Source organism: Oncorhynchus nerka, linkage group LG24 (assembly GCF_034236695.1).
Source record: "Oncorhynchus nerka isolate Pitt River linkage group LG24, Oner_Uvic_2.0, whole genome shotgun sequence".
Lineage (NCBI taxonomy): Eukaryota > Metazoa > Chordata > Actinopteri > Salmoniformes > Salmonidae > Oncorhynchus > Oncorhynchus nerka.
In genome coordinates this window covers 76,192,550-76,204,158 of record NC_088419.1, presented here as the reverse complement: position 1 = coordinate 76,204,158, position 11,609 = coordinate 76,192,550, and the positions used below count along the sequence as shown (strand labels likewise).

The window sequence follows — 11,609 nt, the reverse complement described above, 5'->3', positions numbered from 1 at the left end:
TTCACTAACTACTTCTCTGATAGAGTTCAGTGTGTCAAATCGGCGGGTCTGTTGTCCGGGCCTCTGGCAGTCTCTATGGGGGTGCCACAGGGTTCAATTCTTGGATAGACTCTCTTCTCTGTATATATCAATGATGTCGCTCTTGCTGCTGGTGAGTGTCTGATCTACCTCTACGCAGACGACACCATTCTGTATACTTCTGACCCTTCTTTGGACACTGTGTTAACAACCCTCCAGGGGAGCTTCAATGCCATACAACTCTCCTTCCGTGGCCTCCAATTGCTCTTAAATACAAGTATAAATAAATGCATGCTCTTCAACCGATCGCTGCCTGCACCTGCCCACCTGTCCAACATCACTACTCTGGACGGCTCTGAATATGTGGACAACTACAACTACAAATACCTAGGTATCTGGTTAGACTGTAAACTCTCCTTCCAGACTCACATCAAACATCTCCAATCCAAAGTTAAATCTAGAATCAGCTTCCTATTTCGCAACAAAGCATCCTTCACTCATGCTGCCAAACAAACCCTTGTAAAACTGACCCTCCTACCAATTCTCGACTTCGGCGATGTCATTTACAAAATAGCTTCCAATACCCTACTCAATAAATTGGATGCAGTCTATCACAGTGCCATCCGTTTTATCACCAAAGCCCCATACACTACCCACCACTGCGACCTGTACGCTCTCGTTGGCTGGCCCTCGCTTCATACTCGTTGCCAAACCCACTGGCTCCAGGTCATCTACAAGTCTCTGCTAGGTAAAGCCATGCCTTATCTCAGCTCACTGGTCACCATAGCAGCACCCTCCTGTAGCACACGCTCCAGCAGGTATTTCTCACTGTTCACCCCCAAAGCCAACACCCACTTTGGCCGCCTTTGCTTCCAGTTCTCTGCTGCCAATGACTGGAACGAACTGCAAAAATCACTGAAGCTGGAGACCTATATCTCCCTCACTAACTTTAAGCACCAGCTGTCAGAGCAGCTCACAGAGCACTTCACCTGTACATAGCCCATCTGTAAACAGCCCATCCAACTACCCTCATCCCCATACTGTATTTATTTATTTATCTTGCTCCTTTGCACCCCAGTATCTCTACTTGCACATTCATCTTCTGCACATCTACCATTCCAGTGTTTAATTGCTAAATTATAATTACTTCGCCACCATGGCCTATTTATTGCCTTACCTCCTCCTGTATCTTACCTCATTTGCACTCACTGTATATAGATTTTTCTTTTTTCTACTGTATTATTGACAGTATGTTTTGTTTATTCCATGTGTAACTCTGTGTTGTTGTATGTGTTGAACTGCTGTGCTTTATCTTGACCAGGTCACAGTTGCAAATGAGAACTTGTTCTCAACTAGCCTACCTGGTTAAATAATTTTTTATTATTTTTACTATTTTTTAAATAGACACCAACGTTGACATACTGTATAAACAATTATCTAGGCTAAGTAAAAACCAATTATTATTTTGTATCTACTGCTCTGCTTAACTAGATAACTAAAGTGTAGTCAGTGACTAGCTAAGACAGAGAAAGGGGACGGAAAAAATGAATGAATTGGACAAAGTCCCCCACTCGGGTTGTGAAAAGCAGCTGGGAGTGTCGACTAGAGATGACGTGCAGGAGCTTCTTGCAGGAATTTGTAGTCTTGCTGATGTCTACTCTGTTACTAATTAGCATTTTGAATTTGACTAAATTGAGGCTAATATATTGGTAAAACTCACCTTGCTCGAGAGAGAATGACATGTCCATCAAAATGTCAGGCCAGGATAAGCCTACACGAAACAGACCTTATATCAAATATGGTATTTCTATGCAAATGTTGTTGATCAGTAAAATGAAATAAGTCTCAAATTGAAGGGAAACAGATTGTTTGTCAAGCTCAATAAGTCACTCCTATTGAACATGTTTTGTATTGTTATTACTGGACTGTTGGAGCTAGAAATATAAGCATTTTTCTGCACCTGTGATAACATATGCAAAATATGTGTACACACCAATGGGGGGATGGGGGATTTGATTGAACAGAGTAGTAGCTGCATTAATCTCTCTGGATCAAGTGCCATTCTGTCACTGGCTAATATACCATTTATTTGCTATTTAGTATGGTGCTATTGAGTATCGTGATGGTATCAAATATTGTGATAGTAAATATGGTATCGGTATCAAAGTCAAAGTTATGGTATTGTGACAACACTAGTAGGGATAACGATGAGGACTCAAATTGTGTTATACAGGAGGGGCGTGGTCTGTCATTCTCTAACGGGAGAGGAGAGAAGAAAACGTGCGAAAGAAATGCCCTTTTGTCTGATTCCTTCCATATTTGATCTTGTCCGCTAGGTGGAGACACTGAGGCCCGTGTTGTTGGTCGCCCCGACTGGTAGTCAGTCATTCAGCCTCAGTACCAGTCAAGAGTGCGCTTCGATCAGCAGCATACCACAGAACAGAGCAGGGACAGAGAATAGAGAGCTAAGAGGCTGCCTTCTACATGCCGCTGTCGCCCGTTTCCTAGTGGGCATTCTCAAATTGGACCGCGAAGAAAGAGGGACTTTTCACAACGCATTCGAAAAAGGAATTTGTATCATGTTTCTTACTGCGGGCGCTCTATTGATGCTACTGGCAGCTGTGCAGGTAGGAAACCGCTGTGTTGGTAGTCGGAGTGGTGTGTGTGGTGGTGGGACGTGGTCTGATGAGTTGGCTCTCTTTGACTCTGTCTGCGGGGATAGACTGCATTTATTTCCCTCTACATTGCCTCGATATTTGGTCGTTGGCTTATATTGATTTTTGAATATGCATTAGAATCTCGCTCAAACGTTGCCTATTTGAGGATTTCGTTATGCTCAAATGTATCTGTGCTTGTGATAACAAAAGTGGTCTAGCCCTCGAGCTTGCAGTGATAGGGTAGCCTATTTGTTATAGTAGCCTACACTTGAAGTTTGAACTGCTCTCTGATGATGGTAGGCATTTACCGAATTTCATAATCGAGCTACCCCACTGTGCAGAGGTCATAGTTCGGCGTCTAATTTTGATTTACATTTGGTTGGGTTGTCAACTAACGTGAATATTCAACGTGAAATCAACAAAAAAATGTCACCATGCCATTGGATTTAGGTTTAAAGTTGGGTGAAAAAAATACGCTATTCCCTTACATTGATGACTTTTTGCAAATCCAATCAGCTTTCTACGTTCAACATCATCGCATTTAATTTTTGTTGTTGAAATGACGTATAAACGACGTTGATTCAACCAGTTTTTGCCCAGAGGGACACATTTGTCTGCCCCGTATTCTCCCATAATCCAGAATCTATAGGCTACTATATGGAATGCTATTATGGCTATTTGGAACTTTTGTATACTTTTGTAGACGCGTCACCAGGCTGAAGTTGAACCCATTAACTGAATCGGATGTTTAGGTTACGGGTCACCAACAACTGTAACAATTTACGGACATTAATGTAGCCGCGGGACAATCGCCCGTTGCCGCAACACAAATCAGATCAGATGAATGTTTTTTTAGAGATGCTAATGGTTGAAAACACATGCACGGTACACACACACGCACATGGTTATCTTATTGTTTTTTAGTCCGTTGGCTACACCATAACCTCATTTGCTAACCTATATCAAAATTACAGAGATGACCTAGAGTGAACCCCAAAATCACGGGTTAGGGTCAGTCCCATGCCGACAACAAAGCCTTGGTCAATCACCCGATCAGGGTGGATGTTGTTGAATGTTGAATTAGTGTGCGCTTCGCTAACACGTTGTGAAATGAGGACGCTGGACAGATTGCTCATGCCTATCTCGTTGTTAAATGAGGAGTACATTAACTGAACAAATTTATAATGCCTATCGAGTAGGCTACAGTTTACTATATTTCAGCTCGCGGTTATGTCAGTGCCAGTAAACATTGTGGGATTGTAACTCATATTTATTCACCGGGTTTGTCTCGAAAGCTACCCCATCCCCTCAAAGCATGTTTATAGGCTACCCAACCCATTTGGTTTCGCATATTCCTTGTGTTCATGTATTCATTTACCACAGTATAGGTATTTGAAACATGTCTAGAGACGTTTTATGTTTGGAAAGTAAGATAAACAACTGAGAAGCAAATGAATAGAGTGATTGCAGAGACTTTGCAGACTAGAATTGATTCGAAGTCTCGTCTCCGTCTCCTCACCGATGCCTTAATACTGCTGAAATACCCTATTCCTTCATATCTCCCCTGAACTAATGACTGAACTGAAAAGCATATTATAGGTGAAAGCAATAGGTTCTAATACATAGCTTTCACCTGTATATAGCCATGTCAGATCTGTGATCACCACGAGGGTGAAGGTTGAGGGTGTGTTTACTTTCTGAAGTTCTGTAGTAGCAGGGTCTGGATCCCAATTGGCACCCTGGTCAAAAGTAGAGCGCTATAAGGAATAGGGTGCCATTTGGGATGTCGACAGGCTAATCATGCTACCCGCTAACCCTTACCCTTATTACTCTAATCACCTGCCTGAGTGACATATGCCATTGTGCTGCTCTGTGGGGGGGGGGGGGAAATCAGGTAGGGGGCAGGGAGGGGAGCATATAGAGGTGGCCTTCTGTCGCTGCCACTGAGCAGGGCCCCTCCTAATGTGCCATCATTGTTGCTCTTATTTGACACAGATATAGTCCTATATGTTGTTATATTACATTTAGAATATGTCTCTTTTTTGCAGTCTATATTATATTGCATTTGGAGCTGGTTAATGTCTCTTCTCTTGCCTGTCATGATATTTCTTAGTGGTTATTACATTGTTGTTACCTCTATCAATATAATCTACTCAGCAGACACTTTTTCCAAAGCAGTTTATATTGAAGTGAGTGCGTACATTTGAAAGTATGTGTAACCCCTCTAGGATTATATTGATTATTGTAGATCACACCCTTCTGTTCTAATTCTCTGTTTTCCAGGTTGCTGTGCATGGCGGAGGGGCCGTGGGGTCGTTGCCACGGACGCAGAGGTCGTTGCCGTGCACACAAGGGTTCTCCCAGGAGGAGTACAGTATTGCCGTGGACAAGGAGCTGAGAGAGGGACAAGCACTCCTCACCGGTACGTCACACACACAAACACCTGTCTGTGTGAGCACATAAGCACACACAGATACACACGTCGAATGCACACACACACTCAGTCAGTGGGTAGAGTCTGCACAACAGTATGGAGGAGTTTTTCCTTGTGAACACTGAGGGAGGGGGAAGATTATGTGAGTGTCAGGGAGACAGAGTGGGGGTTGGGGGCAGAGTGGGGGAGGGGCTGAAACCGTCTACCTCGTCTCACACACAGTGGGTGTTTCCCCACACACACTCATTGACCCACACACGCAAACACTGACAGTGGGTGTTTCCCCACACACACACTCCACATGCTGATGAAACAGTGTGTGATCAATGAGATTGATCTGGCCAGCCTATATCCATCCTCTGATCAATGACCTCTGTCTGTGATCCACTCGGGGTGCGCGTGTGTGAATGAGTGTTACTAAACTGTGCGGTTGATAGTGCCAGATGCATACCGAGGCAGACCTAGCTGTGAGTCTGTGTGTTCAGGATGGTTAATTCACAGTTTATTGTGCTAGATGTCCTTTTCTAGTCTCTAGTCTGTTGACTTTTTGTTTTATTTACATTTCATTGGCTCCTGTGAAGCTGTCAAACTCTTGCAAGGTAGTGATCTAACAGGAAGCTATGGTAAACACAAAGAGTGGGGGAGGAGTAGGGAGGGAGGGAGGGATAGGGAGCTAGAGAGGGAGAGAGAGAGTCAAAAATATATATTTTTAGTTCACTTTTGTTTATTATCTATTTCACGTGCTTTGGCAATGTAAACATGTTTCCCATGCCAATAAAGCCCTTAAATTGAAATTGAATTGAGAGACAGAGGGGGTCTGAGTGAGGGAGAGAGAGAGCATCCCCCTTCCCCATCTCTCCAATAAGAATTTCACACCAGAGCATGACATACCACAGTCTGACTGGATTTAGTGAGTGAGTGTGTGTGGATTTGTGTGTGTGCATGTGTGTTTGTGTGTATATGTGTGTGTGTTACGATGTAAGGATCTTTTGATTGTCCTGCTGATTCACTTCCTCTGTTCTTTGTATCAGGACATTAGCCATTAGGTGTTGTACACATAGGGTTGCAAAGGGAGGGTATATCACTTCAAACTTACCAGTAAACTGCAAGAATTTTATTATCTTTCATGGATTTTATGTAATCTTTCACAAGACATCTAGTGACCCTTTTAGGTACTTCAAATTATCACAGGTGTCTGTAATTATCCCTGGCCCTCTGTGTGGCCTTATCACATGTCAAATATATGAAATAATTCAATACAATTATAAAAATAAAAAATAGAATGAAAAAGCTGTAAAATATTATCCTAAATATAAACCGCCAACTTAGTGAATAACATTGGTGTTTATTTATTTGACTATGTCAATATGTATTTGTTGTCAATGTTTTGACGTGGATCTGGTGGCAGTTGTGAAGAAAAGTCAGTAGTTGGGAGAGTTGAGTTAAATCATTCCATTGATGATTTTATGCTTTTGTCATTAACTACGCTATTTTCTCTTTAACCATGGTCTGTCTACTAGAAACTCATGGACAATACGGACACAGATATAAAAAAGGAATACTATATATGAATACATTTTCAACAAGTTATTCAAGTTTAAATTACCAAAGTTATGATATATTGCCAAATATTTTCAGTTAATTGCTAAAATGACTGAATGTTTCGGTAACTTACCGGTAGCTTTGAAACCGTATCCACACACACACACACACACACACACACACACACACACACACACACACACACACACACACCAGTCCAAAATATGGGAATAAATTTCACTCACACACACACAGAGGGAGTGACAGAGACCAACAGATAGATAGAGGGTCACAGACAGACTGCCCTGGGGTACAGACAGCTGGAGGCTTAGTTAATTATTTAATTGGAGCAGGAGGAAGATAGTCAATTATTAATGACGGGATGGAGAGGAGACATAATTTAAATCATAAGGAGTGGGGATGAAAGGGTTTAGGGGAGGAGAGGGGAGGGGCTAGGATGAGGGGCGGAGCAATGAAAGGGTTTAGGGGAGGAGAGGGGAGGGGCTAGGATGAGGGGCGGAGCAATGAAAGGGTTTAGGGGAGGAGAGGAGAGGAGAGGGGCTAGGATGAGGGGCGGAGCAATGAAAGGGTTTAGGGAGGAGAGAGAGGGGCTAGGATGAGGGGCGGAGCAATGAAAGGGTTTAGGGGGAGGAGGATGAGGGGCGGAGGGGTTTAGGGATGAGGGGGAGGGGCTAGGATGAGGGGCAATGAAAGGGTTTAGGGGGAGGAGAGGAGGGGGGCTAGGATGAGGGGCGGAGCTAGGGGTTTAGGGGAGGGAGGGGAGGGGCTAGGATGAGGGGCGGAGCAGGGTTTAGGGAGAGGGGGGCTAGAGAGGGAGGGGGGGGGCTAGGATGAGGGGCGGAGCAATGAAAGGGTTTAGGGAGGAGAGAGGGGAGGGGCTAGGATGAGGGGCAATGAAAGGGTTTAGGGAGGAGAGGAGAGGGGCTAGGATGAGGGGCGGAGCAATGAAAGGGTTTAGGGGAGGAGAGGGGAGGGGCTAGGATGAGGGGCGGAGCAATGAAAGGGTTTAGGGGAGGAGAGGAGAGGGGCTAGGATGAGGGGGTTTAGGAGAGAGGAGAGGGGAGGGGCTAGGATGAGGGGCGGAGAGGAGAGGGTTTAGGGGCTAGGATGAGGGGCTTGGAGGCGGAGAATGAAAGGGTTTAGGGAGGAGAGGGGAGGAGAGGGGCTAGGATGAGGGGCGGAGCAATGAAAGGGTTTAGGGGAGGAGAGGAGATGAGGGGCTAAAGGGTTTAGGGGAGGAGAGGAGGGGCTAGGATGAGGGGCGGAAAATGAAAGGGTTTAGGGGAGGAGAGGAGAGGAGAGGGGAGGGGCTAGGATGAGGGGCGGAGCAATGAAAGGGTTTAGGGGAGGAGGAGGAGGAGAGGGGCTTTAGGGAGGAGAGGAGAGGGGCTAGGATGAGGGGCAGCAATGAAAGGGTTTAGGGGAGGAGAGGAGAGGAGAGGGGCTAGGATGAGGGGCGGAGCAATGAAAGGGTTTAGGGAGAGGAGGAGAGGGGCTAGGATGAGGGGCAATGAAAGGGTTTAGAGGAGAGGGGAGGGAGGGGCTAGGATGAGGGGCGGAGCAATGAAAGGGTTTAGGGAGAGGAGAGGGGCTAGGATGAGGGGCTAGGATGAGGGGAGGGAGCAATGAGGGGCGGAGCAATGAAAGGGTTTAGGGAGGAGAGGAGAGGGGCTAGGATGAGGGGCGGAGCAATGAAAGGGTTTAGGGGAGGAGAGGAGAGGGGCTAGGAGGGGGCGGAGCAATGAAAGGGTTTAGGGAGGGGCTAGGATGAGGGGCGGAGCAATGAAAGGGTTTAGGGGAGGAGAGGAGAGGGGCTAGGATGAGGGGCGGAGCAATGAAAGGGTTTAGGGGAGGAGAGGAGAGGGGCTAGGATGAGGGGCGGAGAGGAGAGGAGAGGGGCTAGGATGAGGGGCGGAGAGGAGAGGAGAGGGGCTAGGATGAGGGGTGGAGCAATGAAAGGGTTTAGGGGAGGAGAGGGGAGGAGAGGGGCTAGGATGAGGGGCGGAGCAATGAAAGGGTTTAGGGGAGGAGAGGAGAGGGGCTAGGATGAGGGGCGGAGCAATGAAAGGGTTTAGGGGAGGAGAGGGGAGGGGCTAGGATGAGGGGCGGAGCAATGAAAGGGTTTAGGGAGGAGAGGAGAGGGGCTAGGATGAGGGGCGGAGCAATGAAAGGGTTTGAGGGAGCAATGAAAGGGTTTAGGGGAGGAGGAGAGGGGCTAGGATGAGGGGCGGAGCAATGAAAGGGTTTAGGGGAGGAGGAGAGGAGAGGGGCTAGGATGAGGGGCGGAGCAATGAAAGGGTTTAGGGAGGAGGAGAGGAGAGGAGAGGGGCTAGGATGAGGGGCGGAGCAATGAAAGGGTTTAGGGGAGGAGAGGAGAGGAGAGGGGCTAGGATGAGGGGCGGAGCAATGAAAGGGTTTAGGGGAGGAGAGGAGAGGGGCTAGGATGAGGGGTGGAGCAATGAAAGGGTTTAGGGAGGAGAGGGGCTAGGATGAGGGGCGGAGCAATGAAAGGGTTTAGGGAGGAGAGGAGAGGAGAGGGGCTAGGATGAGGGGTGGAGCAATGAAAGGGTTTAGGGAGGAGAGGAGAGGGGCTAGGATGAGGGGCGGAGCAATGAAAGGGTTTAGGGAGGAGAGAGAGGCTAGGATGAGGGGTGGAGCAATGAAAGGGTTTAGGGAGGAGAAGAACGGGCTATGATGAGGGGTGGCGCAATGAAAGGGTTTAGGGGAGGAGAGGAGAGGGGCTAGGATGAGGGGTGAGCAATGAAAGGGTTTAGGGGAGGAGAGGAGAGGGGCTAGGATGAGGGGTGGAGCAATGAAAGGGTTTAGGGAGGAGAGGAGAGGGGCTAGGATGAGGGGTGGAGCAATGAAAGGGTTTAGGGGAGGAGAGGAGAGGGGCTAGGATGAGGGGTGGAGCAATGAAAGGGTTAAGGGGAGGAGAGGAGAGGGGCTAGGATGAGGGGTGGAGCAATGAAATGGTTAAGGGGAGGAGAGAGGGGCTAGGATGAAGGGTGGAGCAATGAAAGGGTTTAGGGGAGGAGAGGAGAGGGGCTAGGATGAGGGGTGGAGCAATGAAAGGGTTTAGGGGAGGAGAGAGGGGCTAGGATGCTGTAGAGTTTAGGTGAGGGAGAAATAGAGGGATTAGGAGATGGAGAGACTAAAAAGATGTAAGGAGAGGGATGTGCATCAGGGATAGGGTGGGGGAAAGTTCATAGACGCTCCACATATGGGCCACATCCTAAGGTCTTTGTATCCATGTTTTCCTGTTCTTCTCTGTGGTTGTTGTTTCTTGTGGTGATCTGGCATTCCTGGCTGGTGAATAGGTTATATCTCTATTTTGCTGAACCATGATGATCACCGCTGCCTCATAGACTGTACTCTTATTCTCACCCTGACCTAAGCATTAGCTGATTGGCTGATTGAGCTGTCTGTCTAGGTTATGGGCGATTGGCTCGCCTGTTGGCTCAGCTTGTTTGTTTGGACATGGTGGTCAGCCAGTGGTCACTCTCCGGTCAATGCAGACTTTTTCTGATTCACCACACTGTATGGGGAAGTTGACGTCAGCAATCTTTAGAAATAGACATGGGAGTTTTGGGGCTGTTTTTTTTAGATATTGTGGAACTGACTGTTTGATGTGTGGTCATGACTGTCCCTGTGTCTGTGTATTTATGGTCAATGATTCACCTGACCACCCTGCTGACAGAGACTAGGGGAGTGGAGTGAAGGCTGGTTGACTCAAACCCTGCTCATCCTTCCTGGTGATGGACAGACAGACAGACAGACAGACAGACAGACAGACAGACAGACAGACAGACAGACAGACAGACAGACAGACAGACAGACAGACAGACAGACAGACAGACAGACAGACAGACAGACAGAGGGAGGGAGGGGGAGAGAGAGAGAGAAATAGAGTGAGGGGTTGTATTACGGTCATATAGTGGTCACTAGTCAGTGTGTTGTGCAATGGTATAATTTCCATTCATTCACACATGGAAATTCCACACACAACTGCACTAACTCTTGGGAGCAGAAGACAGATTTTATTCATGCCTGACCACACTATCTCCCTCCTCTCTGTTCTCTGTTTATTCTCTCTGCTCTCTCTCTTTTCTCTGTGTGGGGGACTGTCCCAGTTACACCCAACCCCATACATCACTGTCTCTGTCTGCCCCATACATCACTGTCTCTGTCTGCTGCATATTTTGGGAACTGGAGACAGAGAGCTCTATCTCTTTCATTCTCTCTCTCTTCCTCTCTAATCTTCGTCTTTCTCTCTTCCTCTCCAATCTTCCTATTTCTCTGTTTCTCTCTCTCTCATTTCAATTCAAATTAAGGGCTTTATTTGCATGGGAAACATGTGTTTACATTGCCAAAGCAAGTGAAATAGATAATAAACAAAAGTTAAACGAACAGTAAAAAATGAACAGTAAACATTACACTCACAAAAGTTCCAAAATAATAAAGACATTTGAAATGTCATATTATGTCTATATACGGCATTGTAATGATGTGCAAATAGTTAAAGTACAAAAGGTAAAATAAATAAACATAAATATAGGTTGTATTTTCAATGGTGTTTGTTCTTCGCTGGTTGCCCTTTTCTTGTGGAAACATCTTGCTGCTGTGATTGCAGACTGGTATTCCCACAATAGATATGGGAGTTTATCAAAATTAGATTTGTTTTGTGGGTCTGTGTAATCTGAGGGAAATGTGTGTCTCTAATATGGTCATACATTTGGCAGGAGGTTAGGAAGTGCAGTTCAGTTTCCACCTCATTTTGTGGGCAGTGTGCACATAGTCTGTCTTCTCTTGAGTGCCAGGTCTGCCTACGGCAATAGCAAGGCTATGCTTACTGAATCTGTACATAGTCATATCATTCCTTAAGTTTTGGTCAGTCACAGTGGTCAGGTATTCTGCCACTGTGTACTGTCTATTTC

The 11,609-nt window shown here is 46.4% G+C and overlaps 1 protein-coding gene across 1 annotated transcript in view; it reads left to right on the top strand.

The window, feature by feature from the left end:
• The first annotated feature begins 2,421 nt into the window (after positions 1–2,421).
• The window catches only part of cdh2 (cadherin 2, type 1, N-cadherin (neuronal)), a 65,665-nt gene continuing 56,477 nt past the window's right edge, over positions 2,422–11,609 (top strand). The window contains exons 1-2 of the mRNA XM_029647670.2: positions 2,422–2,645; positions 4,959–5,097. Coding sequence (XP_029503530.1) covers positions 2,598–2,645; positions 4,959–5,097 — 187 coding nt within the window. The 5' untranslated portion in view covers positions 2,422–2,597. The remainder of the gene's footprint in view (positions 2,646–4,958; positions 5,098–11,609) is intronic.